Consider the following 13373-nt stretch of genomic DNA (forward strand, 5'->3'; position numbering starts at 1 on the left):
AGCACATAGTTTCGTAGCGAAGCACGGGCATCCAGCTAGTATAAAATATTGCAGATTATTATTTTTTTTTCCTGAGCTGGTGTTTTTAAGTTTGTCTCCCTTCAGTTTTTCTTAGGGTGTGTTTGTTTGTTTTTTTAATTTAAAATTTTGTTAACTGAGAAAGTTTTAAAAGAATGTCGGGTGCTGCAGCTCTATAGTAAACAGGAAGCTTTGATTGCAGATAATAAGTGATTGATTGGAAAATAAGGCCGAGGCTAAATGATCCCATTTCCTTGATGTGCAGGTACATAGAACTGCGCCAATTTGGATCAACCCCCCACGGAGGTTTCGGAATGGGGTTTGAGCGGTACCTGCAGTGCATCCTGGGAGTTCAGAATATTAAGGACGTCATCCCGTTCCCGCGATTTCCCCATTCGTGCGTTTTATAGCTCTTCGTCCCAACTTCTGTTTTGCTTCTCTCGTAAATTCGCAGCATGCAACATTTAGAGAGAGAAAAAAAGAAGAGACTTCCCTTTTTTTTTTTCCTGTCTGTTTCTTTTTTTGTATTTTTTTTTTCCTTTTTCCACTAAAGAGAATTTGAAACCTCAGGTCTGAATGCTGCCCTGTCTGCAAATGTATTTTTTCATGTATATATTCTACCCTGTTTCCCTGAAAATAAGACATCCCCTGATAATAAGCCCAATCGGGCTTTTGAGAGCATGCGCTAAAATAAGCCCCCCCCTTGAAAATAAGCCCTCCCTGAAAATATTTAAACGCATGCGATGCCAGCCCCCGCCATTTCCTCTGGTTTCCTCAACGTGCCCCAAATAATGAGACCTCCCAGAAAACAAGGCCAAGTTCTTATTTCGGGGTTCAAAAAAATATAAGACAGGGTCTTATTTTCGGGGAAACACAGTATTTTTTTATTTTTAGTCAGCTTTTAAAAACGGCCCTTTTAACCTTATGAAACCTGCCTTGGGTGAAGACCGGTTACACAGGTCATCCTCGAGTTACGACTGTTCCTTTAGTGACCGTTCGAAGCTACTGAAAAAAACCAACAACTTATCACCGCTCTTCACACGCACGACTAGAGGTGGTATTCAGCCGGTTTGGGCAAAGCGGTAGCGGTGAGTGTGGGTGGGCCTGCTGACTCGCCCCAACGCTATTTAGCCACGTTTTCAAGGCCAGGTGCATGCACGGAAGGCGCGCGGGGCTTAACGACCATGTCGTTCACTTAACAACTGCCACGATTCCTTGAACAGCCGTGCCGAAAAGGATAGTAAAATCGGGCGTGACTCACTTAAGAACCTCTCCGCTTAGTGACAGAAATTCTAGTCCTCGTTGTGGTTTGCAAATCGAGGACTACCTAAATTGAATATATTCAAGCTTTTCCCAAGGTCTTCATCTACCAGCTAAGGGAATTCGAGCGCAGCTGAGAGAGCTCAGAGCCTGAAAAAGCAAGAAGTTTAATTAAGTTGCGACTGGATAAAGCGAGGATTCAAGCAGCTGCAAAATTGTTCGGCGCCGCCGCTTTGAAATTGTAAAATTCAAACGCATCTGAGCTTTCGACTCGGCCTTATCAAGATTAAAAAGATAAAAATCTCCTTCAAGATGCGTTTGAGTCTTCGTGACTTCAGAAAAAAAAAAAGACTGCGTAGCTTTCTTAGCCACAAAGCTGATTTCCCATCACCTGATTTCCAATCTGATTCTTGGTTTTTGTTTTTCAACTTTCCACTTTAACTTTGGGATTCCCCTAATTAACATTTCGAATTATATTCTGATTTGGTAAGTTTGAAAAAAAAAAAACAAAATGCCAGAAATTGGTATACCAGAGACCGTGAGTTCTAATCCCATTTTAGGCATGAACGACTTTTCACTAGGAGACTCTGAGTTCTAGTCCCATTTTAGCCATAAAAGCCAGCTGGGTGACTTTGGGCCCATCACCAGGAGACTGTGAGTTCTAGTTCTGCCTTAGCCATGAAAGACAGGTCAGTCACCAGGAGACTGTGAGTTCTAGCCCTGCCTTAGGCATGAAAGCCAGCTGGATGATTTTGGGCCCATCACCAGGCGACTAAGTTCTAGTTCTATTTTAGGCATGAAAGCCAGCTGGGTGACTTTGGGCCCATCACCAGGAGACTGTGAGTTCTAGTTCTGCCTTAGCCATGAAAGACAGGTGGGTGACTTTGGGCCCATCACCAGGAGACTGTGAGTTCTAGTTCTGCCTTAGCCGTGAAAGCCAGCTGGGTGACTTTGGGCCCATCACCAGGAGACTGTGAGTTCTAGTTCTGCCTTAGACATGAAAGACAGGTGGGTGACTTTGAGTCAGTCACCAGGAGACTGTGAGTTCTAGCCCTGCCTTAGGTATGAAAGCCAGCTGGATGACTTTGGGCCCATCACCAGGCGACTGTAAATTCTAGTTCTATTTTAGGCATGAAAGCCAGCTGGGTGACTTTGGGCCCATCACCAGGTGACTGTGAGTTCTACTGCCACCTTAGGCATGAAAGCCAGTTGAGTGATCTTAGGCCAGTCCCTCTACTCAGTCCAACCCGCATCACAGGGTAGTTGTTAAGTGGAAAACAGCAGGAGGAAGGAGCGTTAGGTACATTCACCACCTTAGAAGAAAGTTAAAAATCTGATAATCTAATTCTAATAGATAAAAAGTACTGGCATAATGATTACTTGGGTCAAGAGAATGCAAGAATGGGAATTTTCTGTCCTTGCAGGAGGCTTACTCGCTGTGCTTCTTGAACACATTAAGTTCTTGACAAATCATATTTAACCTGCTTTTCATTCAGAGTTGTTCCATGCTTCGTTGCAATAAAACAAAACTCATACGGCTCAACAACATTGCCACGTTAGAAGCAACAAAGCCTTTAGTAAGGCCACACCTGGAATACAGCATCCAGCTTTGGTCATCACATTAGAAAAAAAGATGTTGAGACTTTGGAAAAAGTGCAAAGAAGAGCAACAAAGATGATCAAAGGCCTGGAAACAAACACCTGAAGAACGATTGCTAGAATTGGGTATGTCTAGTTTAATGAAAGGTGGGACTAGGGGTGACATGATAAAGTAAAGGTAAAGGTTCCCCTCGCACATATGTGCTACTCGTTCCTGACTCTAGGGGGTGTTGCTCATCTCCGTTTCAAAGCTGAAGAGCCAGCGCTGTCCGAAGATGTCTCTGTGGTCATGTGGACGGCATGACTCAGCGCCAAAGGCGCACGGAACGCTGTTACCTTCCCACCAAAGATGGTCCCTATTTTTCTACTTGCATTTTTTATGTGCTTTCCAACTGCTAGGTTGGCAGAAGCTGGGACAAGTCACGGGAGCTCACCCTGTTACGCGGCACTAGGGACTCGAACCGCTGAACTGCCGACCTTTCGATCGACAAGCTCAGCGTCTTAGCCACTGAGCTACCATAGCAATCTTCAAATATTTGAGGGACTGCCACAAAAGAAGAGGGGTCAACGTATTCTCTGAAGCCCCTCAAATTTGAGTCCAAAATTTATGTTGCTAAGTGAGACATTTGTTAAGTGAGTTTTGCCCCATTTTACCATGGTTGTTAAGTGAATCACTGCAGTTGTTAAGTCAGTAACACGGTTGTTATGTGAATCTGGTTTCCCCATTGACTTTGCTTGTCCGAAGGTCGCAAAAGGGGATCATGTGATCCCGGGACACTACAAGCGTCATAAATATGAGTCAGTTGCCCAGAATCTGAATTTTGATCACGTTATCATGGAGACACTACAACGGTTGCAAGTGTGAAAAATGGTCCTAAGTCACTTCTTTTCAGTGATGTTGTAACTTTGAATGGTCACTAAATGAACTGTTGTATGTAGAGGACTATCTCTACGATCACATGAAAAGCTTTAAAGGTGGCCAAAGTGTGGTCAGTCACCCAACCCAGGAGGCAGCCATCAGACCTTCGGAACTGGGTCATAACTCCAACTGCCAAGAGGTTGCTAAGCAACCAGTCGTAAGTCAAGAACTACCTGTATGTCAAGAGAAGGAGGGAAGTCAATAAAAAGGGATAATGACACCGAGCAGTTTGCGCCAACAGATGGCAGCACGGAGCTGTCTTGGGCTGATCTTGAAAAAAAAACCTAAAACGAGTTCTATATGGATAGGAGACCACCAGGAAACCTTCTACCCGCAGTCTCGACTGGGAAATTAGAAGAACCCAAGAGAAGGCTGTGGCAAGTCATTTCCTCCTTGTGGCCAAAAAAACATGACAACATGTTCACCCAAAGTTGAACTCAGCTCATGGGAGACTAAATTTTAATCTTAAATTTTAGTTGTGTGAATCCAGCATGTCGTGCGATCTTATAGTGGAAGATCCAAGCTGTTAAGCCATACCGATTGTCCTCGACTTAACCGCCGCAATTGAGCCCGAAATTTCTGTTGCTAAGCAAGACCGTTGTTAAGTGAGTTGTGTCCCGTTTTACCACTTTTCTTGCCGCCGTTGTTAAGTGAATTAAGTCAGCAACACAATTGTGAAATAATTTGCTTATGAGAAGGTTACAGAAAACGACCTCCAGGAAAACCACAACCGACATAAATACATGCCAGTTTCCAAGCCTCTGAATTTTGATCAGGCGACCTTGTGGATGTCGCAATAGTTGTAAGTGTGAAAAAAACGGTCCTACGTTACTTTTTTCACTACCGTTGTAACTTGGAACAGTCACTAAATGAATGGTTATGAGTAAGGACAACATATGCCATATGTTGTAATATGTTTTCTTTGTCTGGGTAGAGTGCGATCTATGAATATGGCATTTGCATGTGGTTAAACCAGGTTAGGGTTTAGAGTGTTAACCAGGTTTATAAGTGGCTCTTGTGATAGGACAGTAATGGCTATTTTTTTTCTCGTGTGCCGAAAGCGCGCGCATATGCGTGCCAGCATCCATAATGCAATGTGGCCCCACCTGTGCATGCGCGCACAATCCGCCATGCTCTGCCTGCATCCTCGGGGATGCGCATGTGACCCCCCCCAGTGCCCCCCTCAACACCTCCCCACATGCGCAGGCGACCCCCCCCCGTCCCCATTTTGGGCCTAATAGACCTCCCTGCAGCCTCCTGAGCACAAAAATGGGCCATTTGGGGGGACCCCGTGCTTCATCCCCCATGCCCCGTTTTGGGCCTAGTAGGCCTCGCTGCAGCCTCCTGGGCCCAAAAATAAGCCTTGGGGGGGAGGCCATACCCCCAATGCCCCGTTTTGGGCCCAATAGACCTCCCTGCAGCCTCCTGGGCCGAAAAACGGGCCATTTGGGGGTGCCATGCTGCACCCCCCTCCCACATCCCATTTTTGGCCTAGTAGGCCTCACTGCAGCCTCCTGGGCCCAAAAACAGGCCTTGGGGGGGGGGGCGCCATGCGCCCCATGCCCCGTTTTGGGCCTAATAGGGCCTCCTGCAGCCAAAAACGGGCCATTTGGGGGGGGCATGCTGCACCCCCCCCACGCCCCATTTTGGGCCTAGTAGGCCTCCCTGCAGCCTCCTGGGCCCAAAAACAGGCCGCAAGGGAGTGCTCTGCCCCCCGTGCTTCCCCCCGCCCCCACGCATGCACACGCAACCCACGCATGCATGCGCGTCTCCCGCATGTGCTCCCTGCGCATTCCAAAAATCAGCTGGCTGGCAGGAGGTGTGCGCACATGTGCGGTGGAGCTGAGCTGGGCGACGGCTCGCGTACCCACAGAAAGGGCTCCGCGTGCCAGCTGTGGCACATGTGCCATGGATTCGCCATCACGGCAATAGGATCTCCATTGACGGAGGATAGGGAAACTCGAGTTACAATCCAGCATACAGTAAATAGAGTTGGCAAAAATTTTTTAGAAAAGATTTGGAAGAAGCCCAAATGCTTTTTTTTCTCTCTCCCAATAATATAAAGCTTCTTTAGAAGGGCTTTAAAATTAATGGGATGCTTCTGGGGAATCATCGTTTGCAACGGCAATTCAGTGAAATAGAGGGGGTGTAAATTGGAAGCAGGCCGTTACCACTGAATTACAGTTACTAGCATACCTCCCTACTGGATGTAGGGAATGAGGCTAACTGGAAATTTTAGCTCACCAAATCTGGGGTGCAATAGATCAGTGTTTAACAGAATAATGGAGTTGGAAGGGACCTTGGAGGTCCTCTAGTCCAACCCTCTTCACAGGCAGGAAACCCTAGGGGTGTTGGCTATTCCTGCCATCTTAGTATCATGTGCAAATTTGAAAAGTTCCCCAAATTTCTTCTTCGTTCTTGGTTAGTTCTCCCCTTGATAAGTTTCCATCCTTCTTATTTATTTATTTATTTTATTTATTGGTTCGATTTATATGCCGCCCTTCTCCGGAGACTCAGGGCGGCTTACAATGCGTTAAGCAATAGCCTTCATACTTTTGTATATACCTGCTTAATTAGTAGGGCTTTTGGGCCCCCTAAGTGGTGTTCTTTTTTATACAAAGTCAGCTTATTGCCCCCACAATCCGGGTCCTCGTTTTACCTACCTCGAAAAGATGGAAGGCTGAGTCAACCTTGAGCCTGGTGAGATTCGAACTTGCAGTAATTGCAGGCAGCTAGTGCTACTTAATAGCACTTTAGTCTGCTGCGCCACCAAGGCTCTTGGTGCCTTCTTGTCCTGCCTTCAGGTGCTTTGGAGAATAAGTTGACCCCCATCTTCTTTGTAGCAGCCCCTCAAATATTGGAACATTGCTATCATGTCACCCCCAGTCCTTAAATTAGACATACCCAGTTCCTGCAACCGTTCTTCATATGTTTTGTCCTCCAGTCCCCTAATCATTCTTGCTGCTTTTCTCTGCACTCTTTCTAGAGTCTCCACATCTTTTTTTTTATATCGTTGGGACCACAACTGGATGCAGTATTCCAAGTGTGACCTTATAAAGTGGTATTAACACTTTGCGTGATCTTGATTCTGTCCTACTGTTAATGCAGCCTAGGACTGCATTGGCACATCTCCAGCTGTCAATTTTAAGACACATGAACTTCGACTCCCAGAATTCCCAGGCAACAAGAAGAATTCTGGGTCGATTGGTGATCGCATGACCCCAAGGTGTTGCAGGCATCATAAATAAAGGCCGATTACCAAACACCTGAATTTTGACCACGTGACTGTGGCGATGCTGCAACAGTCATTAAGCGTGACGCCCAGTCATGAGTCATGTTTTTTTCAGTGGTGTCGAAACTTCGGTCGCTAAGCGAATGGCTGCAAGTCAAGGACTACCTATAAACAACTCTGGTGTTTATTGAGATAATAATAATAATAATAATAATAATTATTATTATTATTATTATTATTATTATTATTATTATTATTATTATTTTATTTCTATACCGCCCTTCTCCCGAAGGACTCAGGGTGGTGTACAGCCAATTTAAAAACACAAGACACAACAATAATTAAAAATTAAAATAATTAAATAGACTTGGCCGATTCAAAACCCTAAAAATTAAAATACCCCAATTTAAAATTATTATATTGACAGCCCTGCCTGGCGGAACAAAAGGGTCTTCAGTGCGCAGCGGAACACCCGGAGGTCGGAGATCTTACGTATTTCCGGGGGCAGTTCATTCCACAGGGCTGGGGCTCCCACAGAGAAGGCCCTCCCCCTGGGGGTCGCCAGCCGACATAACTTGGTTGATGGCACCCTGAGGAGACCCTCTCTGTGGGAACAGACTGGTCGGTGGGAGGCTATTGGTGGCAGAAGACGGTCTCGAAGGTACCCGGGTCCTATGCCATGGAGCGCTTTAAAGGTGGTAACCAACACCTTGAATCGCACCCGGAAGACCACTGGGAGCCAGTGCAGCTCGCGCAGGAGGGGCGTCACGCGGGCACAACGAGTGGGAGTTTGGTGAGAAAATTGGGTGATGATATAAACCACAGAGATCCTTGGCAGTTGAGCGGTATGCAAGTTTAAATAATAACCATCATAATCGTGAGTTAATTGATGGAATTGCTTGGCTCCCGGAATTGTGGGTGCTCCATCATTGGAGGATTTCAAAAATAGACTGAAGAACTATTTGACTGGGATATTATAAGGTTCCCTTCCCTAAACGGGGTTGGACTAGAAGACCTCCAAGGTCCTTTCAGCTCTACTATTTTCTATGATGATCTTGGCCTTGGGTGCAAGGAAGCTGCACCCTCCCTGCGCACGAAAATCTCCCTGCAATTCTCTCCTAAATACAGAGAGTCCTCGACTTAGCAACTATTCCTTTAGTGACATTCAAAGTTACAATGGCACTGAAAAAGTGACTTACGCCCAGCGGTGGGTTTCTTATTATGGTACTACTGGTTCGCCCCGCGTCCGCATGCTTGCTTCGTGCGCAGGCGTGCCTGATTCGCATGCGCCCGCCTTTCGCGCATGCGAACCAGGCCTCAAAAACGTGCCTAAATAGGATACCACCTCTGCTTACGACCGTTTTTCACACTTACCTTTGTAGCCTCCCTGTGGTCGCATGATCAAAATTCAGATCTCGTTTATTTATGACGGTTGTAATGTCATGTGATCAGATTTTGGCGACCTTCTGACAAGCCAGGTCAACGGGGAAAGCCAGATTCACTTAACAACCGTGTGACTGGCTTCACAAGCGGAGGGATTCGTTTAACAACGGTGGCAAGAAAGGTCATAACATGGGGCAAAAACTCCCCGAACAAATGTTTCACTTAAGCAACATAAATGTTGGGCTCGATCGTGGTCGTATGCCGAGGACTACCTGTAATATTTGGGGAAGAAGGAACTGTGGGAAAATTTCTCTGGGCAACACATAAATTGTTTCCCGGCTCTCACCGATACCAAAAGAGCGACATCATCTCATGATGCCATGGTGGGTGGGGATGCTTGACTCACAGATGACACAACACCGGTGAGCAGAATCAGGCCTTATTTTTCTCAGCCGGCAGACACGAAGGAACTCTTTTGAGTTCTTGCTTCACTGTCTTCGTTTGGTTCCTGGTTTGCACCGGGCAATATTCTGCTGATTTTGCATTAGGAGAAAATGTTGGCAAGCCGAAAGAATTCTCTGTCACACAGGAGCGTGTTGGAGGGAGGAAAATCTTCCTGGCCTTTTTTGTAACCTGGCAATGCCTGTAAACATTTGTGTAAGCCGCTCCATTCATTCCTTCCTGATGAGGAAAAAATGCTAATAAGATTGCTGTCAATTTCCAAGGCGTGTGTTTTTTTTTTCTGCCTTTGTTACGAGAGAAGAAGTTAGGGTGTGCATGTGCGAATTTTTTTTTTTTAATTTATTTTTATATGCCGCCCTTCTCCGGAGACTCAGGGCTGCTTACAATGCGTTAAGCAATAGCCTTCCTACTTTTATATATATATATATATATATATTTAAATTTGATTTATATGCCGCCCTTCTCCGGAGACTCAGGGCGGCTTACAATGTGCTCAGCAATAGCCTTCATCCTTTTGTATATTTATACAAAGTCAGCTTATTGCCCCCACAAACCGGGTCCTCATTTTACCCACCTTAGAAAGGACGGAAGGCTGAGTCGACCTTGAGCCTGGTGAGAACTGAACTCGCAGTAATTGCAGGCAGCTGGATGTTAAATGCTGCCTTAGTAGGAGGCATTAGCCTCCTACGCCACTCAGGCTCCTATGAGGTCGGGATTCCCAATTTCATGCAAAAAGGTGGATTACAAGTCTGATATTTCACTCCCCGCATTTTCCCACAAGAGAGTAACAGGGAACGGGTGCAACCAAGGAGGACTAGAACCTTGATCTCTTCACTTCTGATCCAGCATCTTCTCCAGAAGGCCACACACCCCGGTTTGTGGACTGAGAGGCAGAGACTGACGCAAAGTCCCCCAAAGGCATTTGTCTGTCCATCCATCCACCATCCATCCATCTATCGTCCTAGTTGACGATTGTTTAAACATGAGCCAGCCGTGTGCGGCAGCAGCCAAAAAAGCGAATACAATCCTTGGTTGTATAAACAGAGGCATAGAATCAAAATCACGTTAAGTTTTAGTACCGCTTTATAAAGTAAGGCCACACCTGGAATAATGCGTCCAGTTTTGGCCACCACGTTAACAATAAAAATGTTGAGACTTTGGAAAAAGTGCAGAGAAGAGCAACTAAGAGGATCAAAGGTCTGGAGACTAAAACACATGAAGAACGGTTGCTGGAATTGAGTATGTCTAGTTTGGTGAAAAAAAGGACTAGGGGAGACATGATAGCAGTCTTCCAATATCTCAGGGGCTGCCCCAAAGAAGAGGGAGTCCAGCTATTCTCCAAAGCACCAGAAGGCAGGACAAGAAGCAATAGATGAAAAGTAATCAAGGAAAGAAGCCAGCTAGAATTAAGGAGAAACTTTCTAACAGTGAGAACAATTAACCAATGGAACAACTTGCCACCAGAAGTTGTGGCTCATCACTGGAGGTTTTTAAGAAAAGACTGTACAGCCACTGTCTGAAATGGTATGGGGTCTCCTGCTTGAACAGGGGGCTGGACTAGAAGACCTCCAAGGTCCCTTCCAGCTTTATTCTGATTATTATCATCTGTCTTCCTTAGCAACATAAATATTGGGTTCTGATGTGCTCGTAGGTCATGGAACTATATGCTTGCTTTTGAGTGCAAAATTTCATGTCTTTAATCCTACAAATCTTGCTGGCCAGGATGGAAATTTTCTTTAAAAAATTGTAAAGAAAAGAAGTGGTGTGCAATTCGGTCATTATAACTTAATAATTCAGAATGGTTATTTATTGATAAGATTTTAGCACGACTGCTTAGCATTGTTGCATTGGAAGGGCTTTTGGTAAGAGATGAGCTGTACGGATAGTCCTTGACTATTGAAGCCAACATTTCTATTTCTAAGCAAGACGGTTCTTAAGTGAGGTTTGCCCTATTTTACAACCTTTCTTGCCACGGTTGTTAAGTGAATCTGGCTTCCCCACTGATTTCGCTTGACACAAGGTTGCAATAGGTGATGATCCTGGACGCTGCAACTGACATAAATACATGCCAGTTGCCAAGCATCTGAATTGTGGTCACATGACCCTGCAGATGCTGCAACGGTCATAAGTGTGAAAAATCGTCGTTAGTCACTTTTTCCAGTGCCGTTCTAACTCCGAACATTCAGTAAATAAATGTAATTTGAGGACTACGTGTATGTGGCCTGCGACGATGTAGATCACCACTAGAGGGCAGCAAAAGGTGAGTAGCTTCTGTAGTTCTTTGCTGCTCTCTAGTGGCCATGTAGGATGTTGCGGGCTCTATGGAAGAATGAATTGTTTATCCAGCTAATCCAGCAGCTTTTTCTAAGGAAGCTGGCCTGTGGGATAATTCCATCACCTTTATGACCTGGAAGTATGAGGCCCAGGGAAGGAAACAAGAGGTTCAGAAAAATATGTGTCACCTCAAAGAACGGTGGCCGTGGCTGCCAAATCTTCTCCACAGTTTTTTCTCGGGGTACGAGGTTTTCACGCTACAGAAAAGGAATACGATTAGATGACGTTACCTGTGTTTTATTTCATTTCAACTGAAGTGACATTGAATTGGGGGTTGGGGCCTGGTCCTTCCAACCTTTTAAGATGGAGTCATCAGCCATGGATCTAGTAGAAGTAGCCTTTCACTTGCAACTATTCATTTTTTTAAAAAAAAATGATTTATATGCCGCCCTTCTCCAGAGACTCAGGGCGGCTTACAATGGGCTAAGCAATAGCCTTCATCCTTTTGTATATTTATACAAAGTCAGCTTATTGCCCCCACAAACTGGATCCTCAATTTACCTACCTTAGAAAGGATGGACGGCTGAGTCAACCTTGAGCCTGGCGAGATTCGAACCTGCAGTAATTGCAGGCAGCTGGTCTTAATAACAGGGTGCTTTAGACCACTGTACTACCAAGGCTCTGGTAGTACCGTTTAGTGACTGTTCAGAGTTACAGCAGCACTGAAAAAAGTATATATAGAACTCCCAGAATCCCCCAGCCGGCATGCTTCAAGAGGCGTGGACTTCAACTCCCAGAATCCCCCAGCCAGCATGTTTCAAGATGTATGGACTTCAACTCCCAGAATCCCCTACCCGGCATACTTCAAAATGTATGAACTTCAACTCCCAGAATCCCCCAGCCGGCATGCTTCAAGATGTGTAGACTTCAACTCCCAGAATCCCCCAACCGGCATACTTCAAGATGCGTGAACTTCAACTCCCAGAATCCCCCAGCCGGCATGCTTCAAGATGCATGGACTTCAACTCCCAGAATTCCCCAGCCAGCATGTTTCAAGATGTGTGAACTTCAACTCCCAGAATTTCCCAGCCAGCCAAGCTAGCTGGGGAATTCTGGGAGTTGAAGTTCATCCCTCTTCAAATAGCCACAGTTTGACCCCCTTTGAGTTAGAACTTTTCATAAGCTGCTCAAACTGGGCAGGGATTTTATTTATTTTTTTTATTTTTATATGCCGCCCTTCTCCGGAGACTCAGGGCGGCTTACAATGCGTTAAGCAATAGCCTTCATACTTTTGCATATTTTATACAAAGTCATCTTATTGCCCCCACAAACCAGGTCTTCATTTTACCCACCTTAGAAAGGATGGAAGGCTGAGTCAACCTTGAGCCTGGTGAGAATTGAACTCGCAGTAATTGCAGGCAGCTGGATGTTAAATCAGTTAAAGAGCCTTGGTAGTACAGTGGTTTAAGGCACCCTGTTATTAAGCTGGTTATTAAGACCAGCTGCCTGCAATTACTGCAGGGTTCGAATCTCGCCAAGGCTCAAGGTCGACTCAGCCTTCCATCCTTTCTAAGGTAGGTGAAATGAGGACCCGGATTGTGGGGGGAATAAGCTGACTTTGTATAAAATATACAAAAGTATGAAGGCTATTGCTTAATGCATTGTAAGCCGCCCTGAGTCTCCGGAGAAGGGCGGCATATAAATCAAATTAAAAAAAAAAAAAATGCTGCCTTAGTAGGAGGCATTAGCCTCCTACGCCACTCAGGCTCAGGGATGCCCCAGTGATACACAGAGAGCCCCGATTGCATGACCAACCGTGTTGGTTGCCTGTGTGATTTCTTGACAGTGAAGAAATCCTGCGGTTGGCATCAGGAAGTGACACTGTCAGGAGACAGAAGCTGGCGGTAAGGAAAAACGTTTGAACTTCCTCCGCAGACGCTATGCGCCTTTCTTCGTGGTAGGCCGTTTACTGGGAAAAAACAATTGAGGGTTTCATTCCTAATATTGGCCCTTGCGTCCAGCCATCGCCAACTCTACTAATCCTCGATTTACGACCACGATTGTTGCGAAAACAGTTGTTAAGTGAGTTTTGACCTGTTTTGCCATCTTTCTTGCCACCGTTGTTAAGTGAATCCGCTGCAGCCGTCAAGTTAGTCGCACCGTTGTTAAGTGAATCTGGCTTCCCCATTGACTTTGCTTGTCAGAAGGTCGTAAAAGGGGGACCGCG

General features: G+C 45.6%; 1 protein-coding gene across 1 annotated transcript in view; it reads left to right on the forward strand.

Annotated features, from left to right (window-relative positions):
• NARS2 (asparaginyl-tRNA synthetase 2, mitochondrial) overlaps window positions 1-587 on the forward strand; it is a 43036-nt gene extending 42449 nt beyond the window's left edge. Inside the window, exon 15 of the mRNA XM_070944058.1 lies at window positions 284-587. Within this exon, the coding sequence (XP_070800159.1) occupies window positions 284-428 (145 nt within the window). The 3' untranslated portion in view covers window positions 429-587. The remainder of the gene's footprint in view (window positions 1-283) is intronic.
• Window positions 588-13373: the final 12786 nt, after the last annotated feature.

Source organism: Pituophis catenifer, unplaced genomic scaffold, assembly GCF_029215685.1.
Source record: "Pituophis catenifer annectens isolate HBS135680 unplaced genomic scaffold, rPitCat1.0.hap2 SCAF_4, whole genome shotgun sequence".
NCBI lineage: Eukaryota > Metazoa > Chordata > Lepidosauria > Squamata > Colubridae > Pituophis > Pituophis catenifer.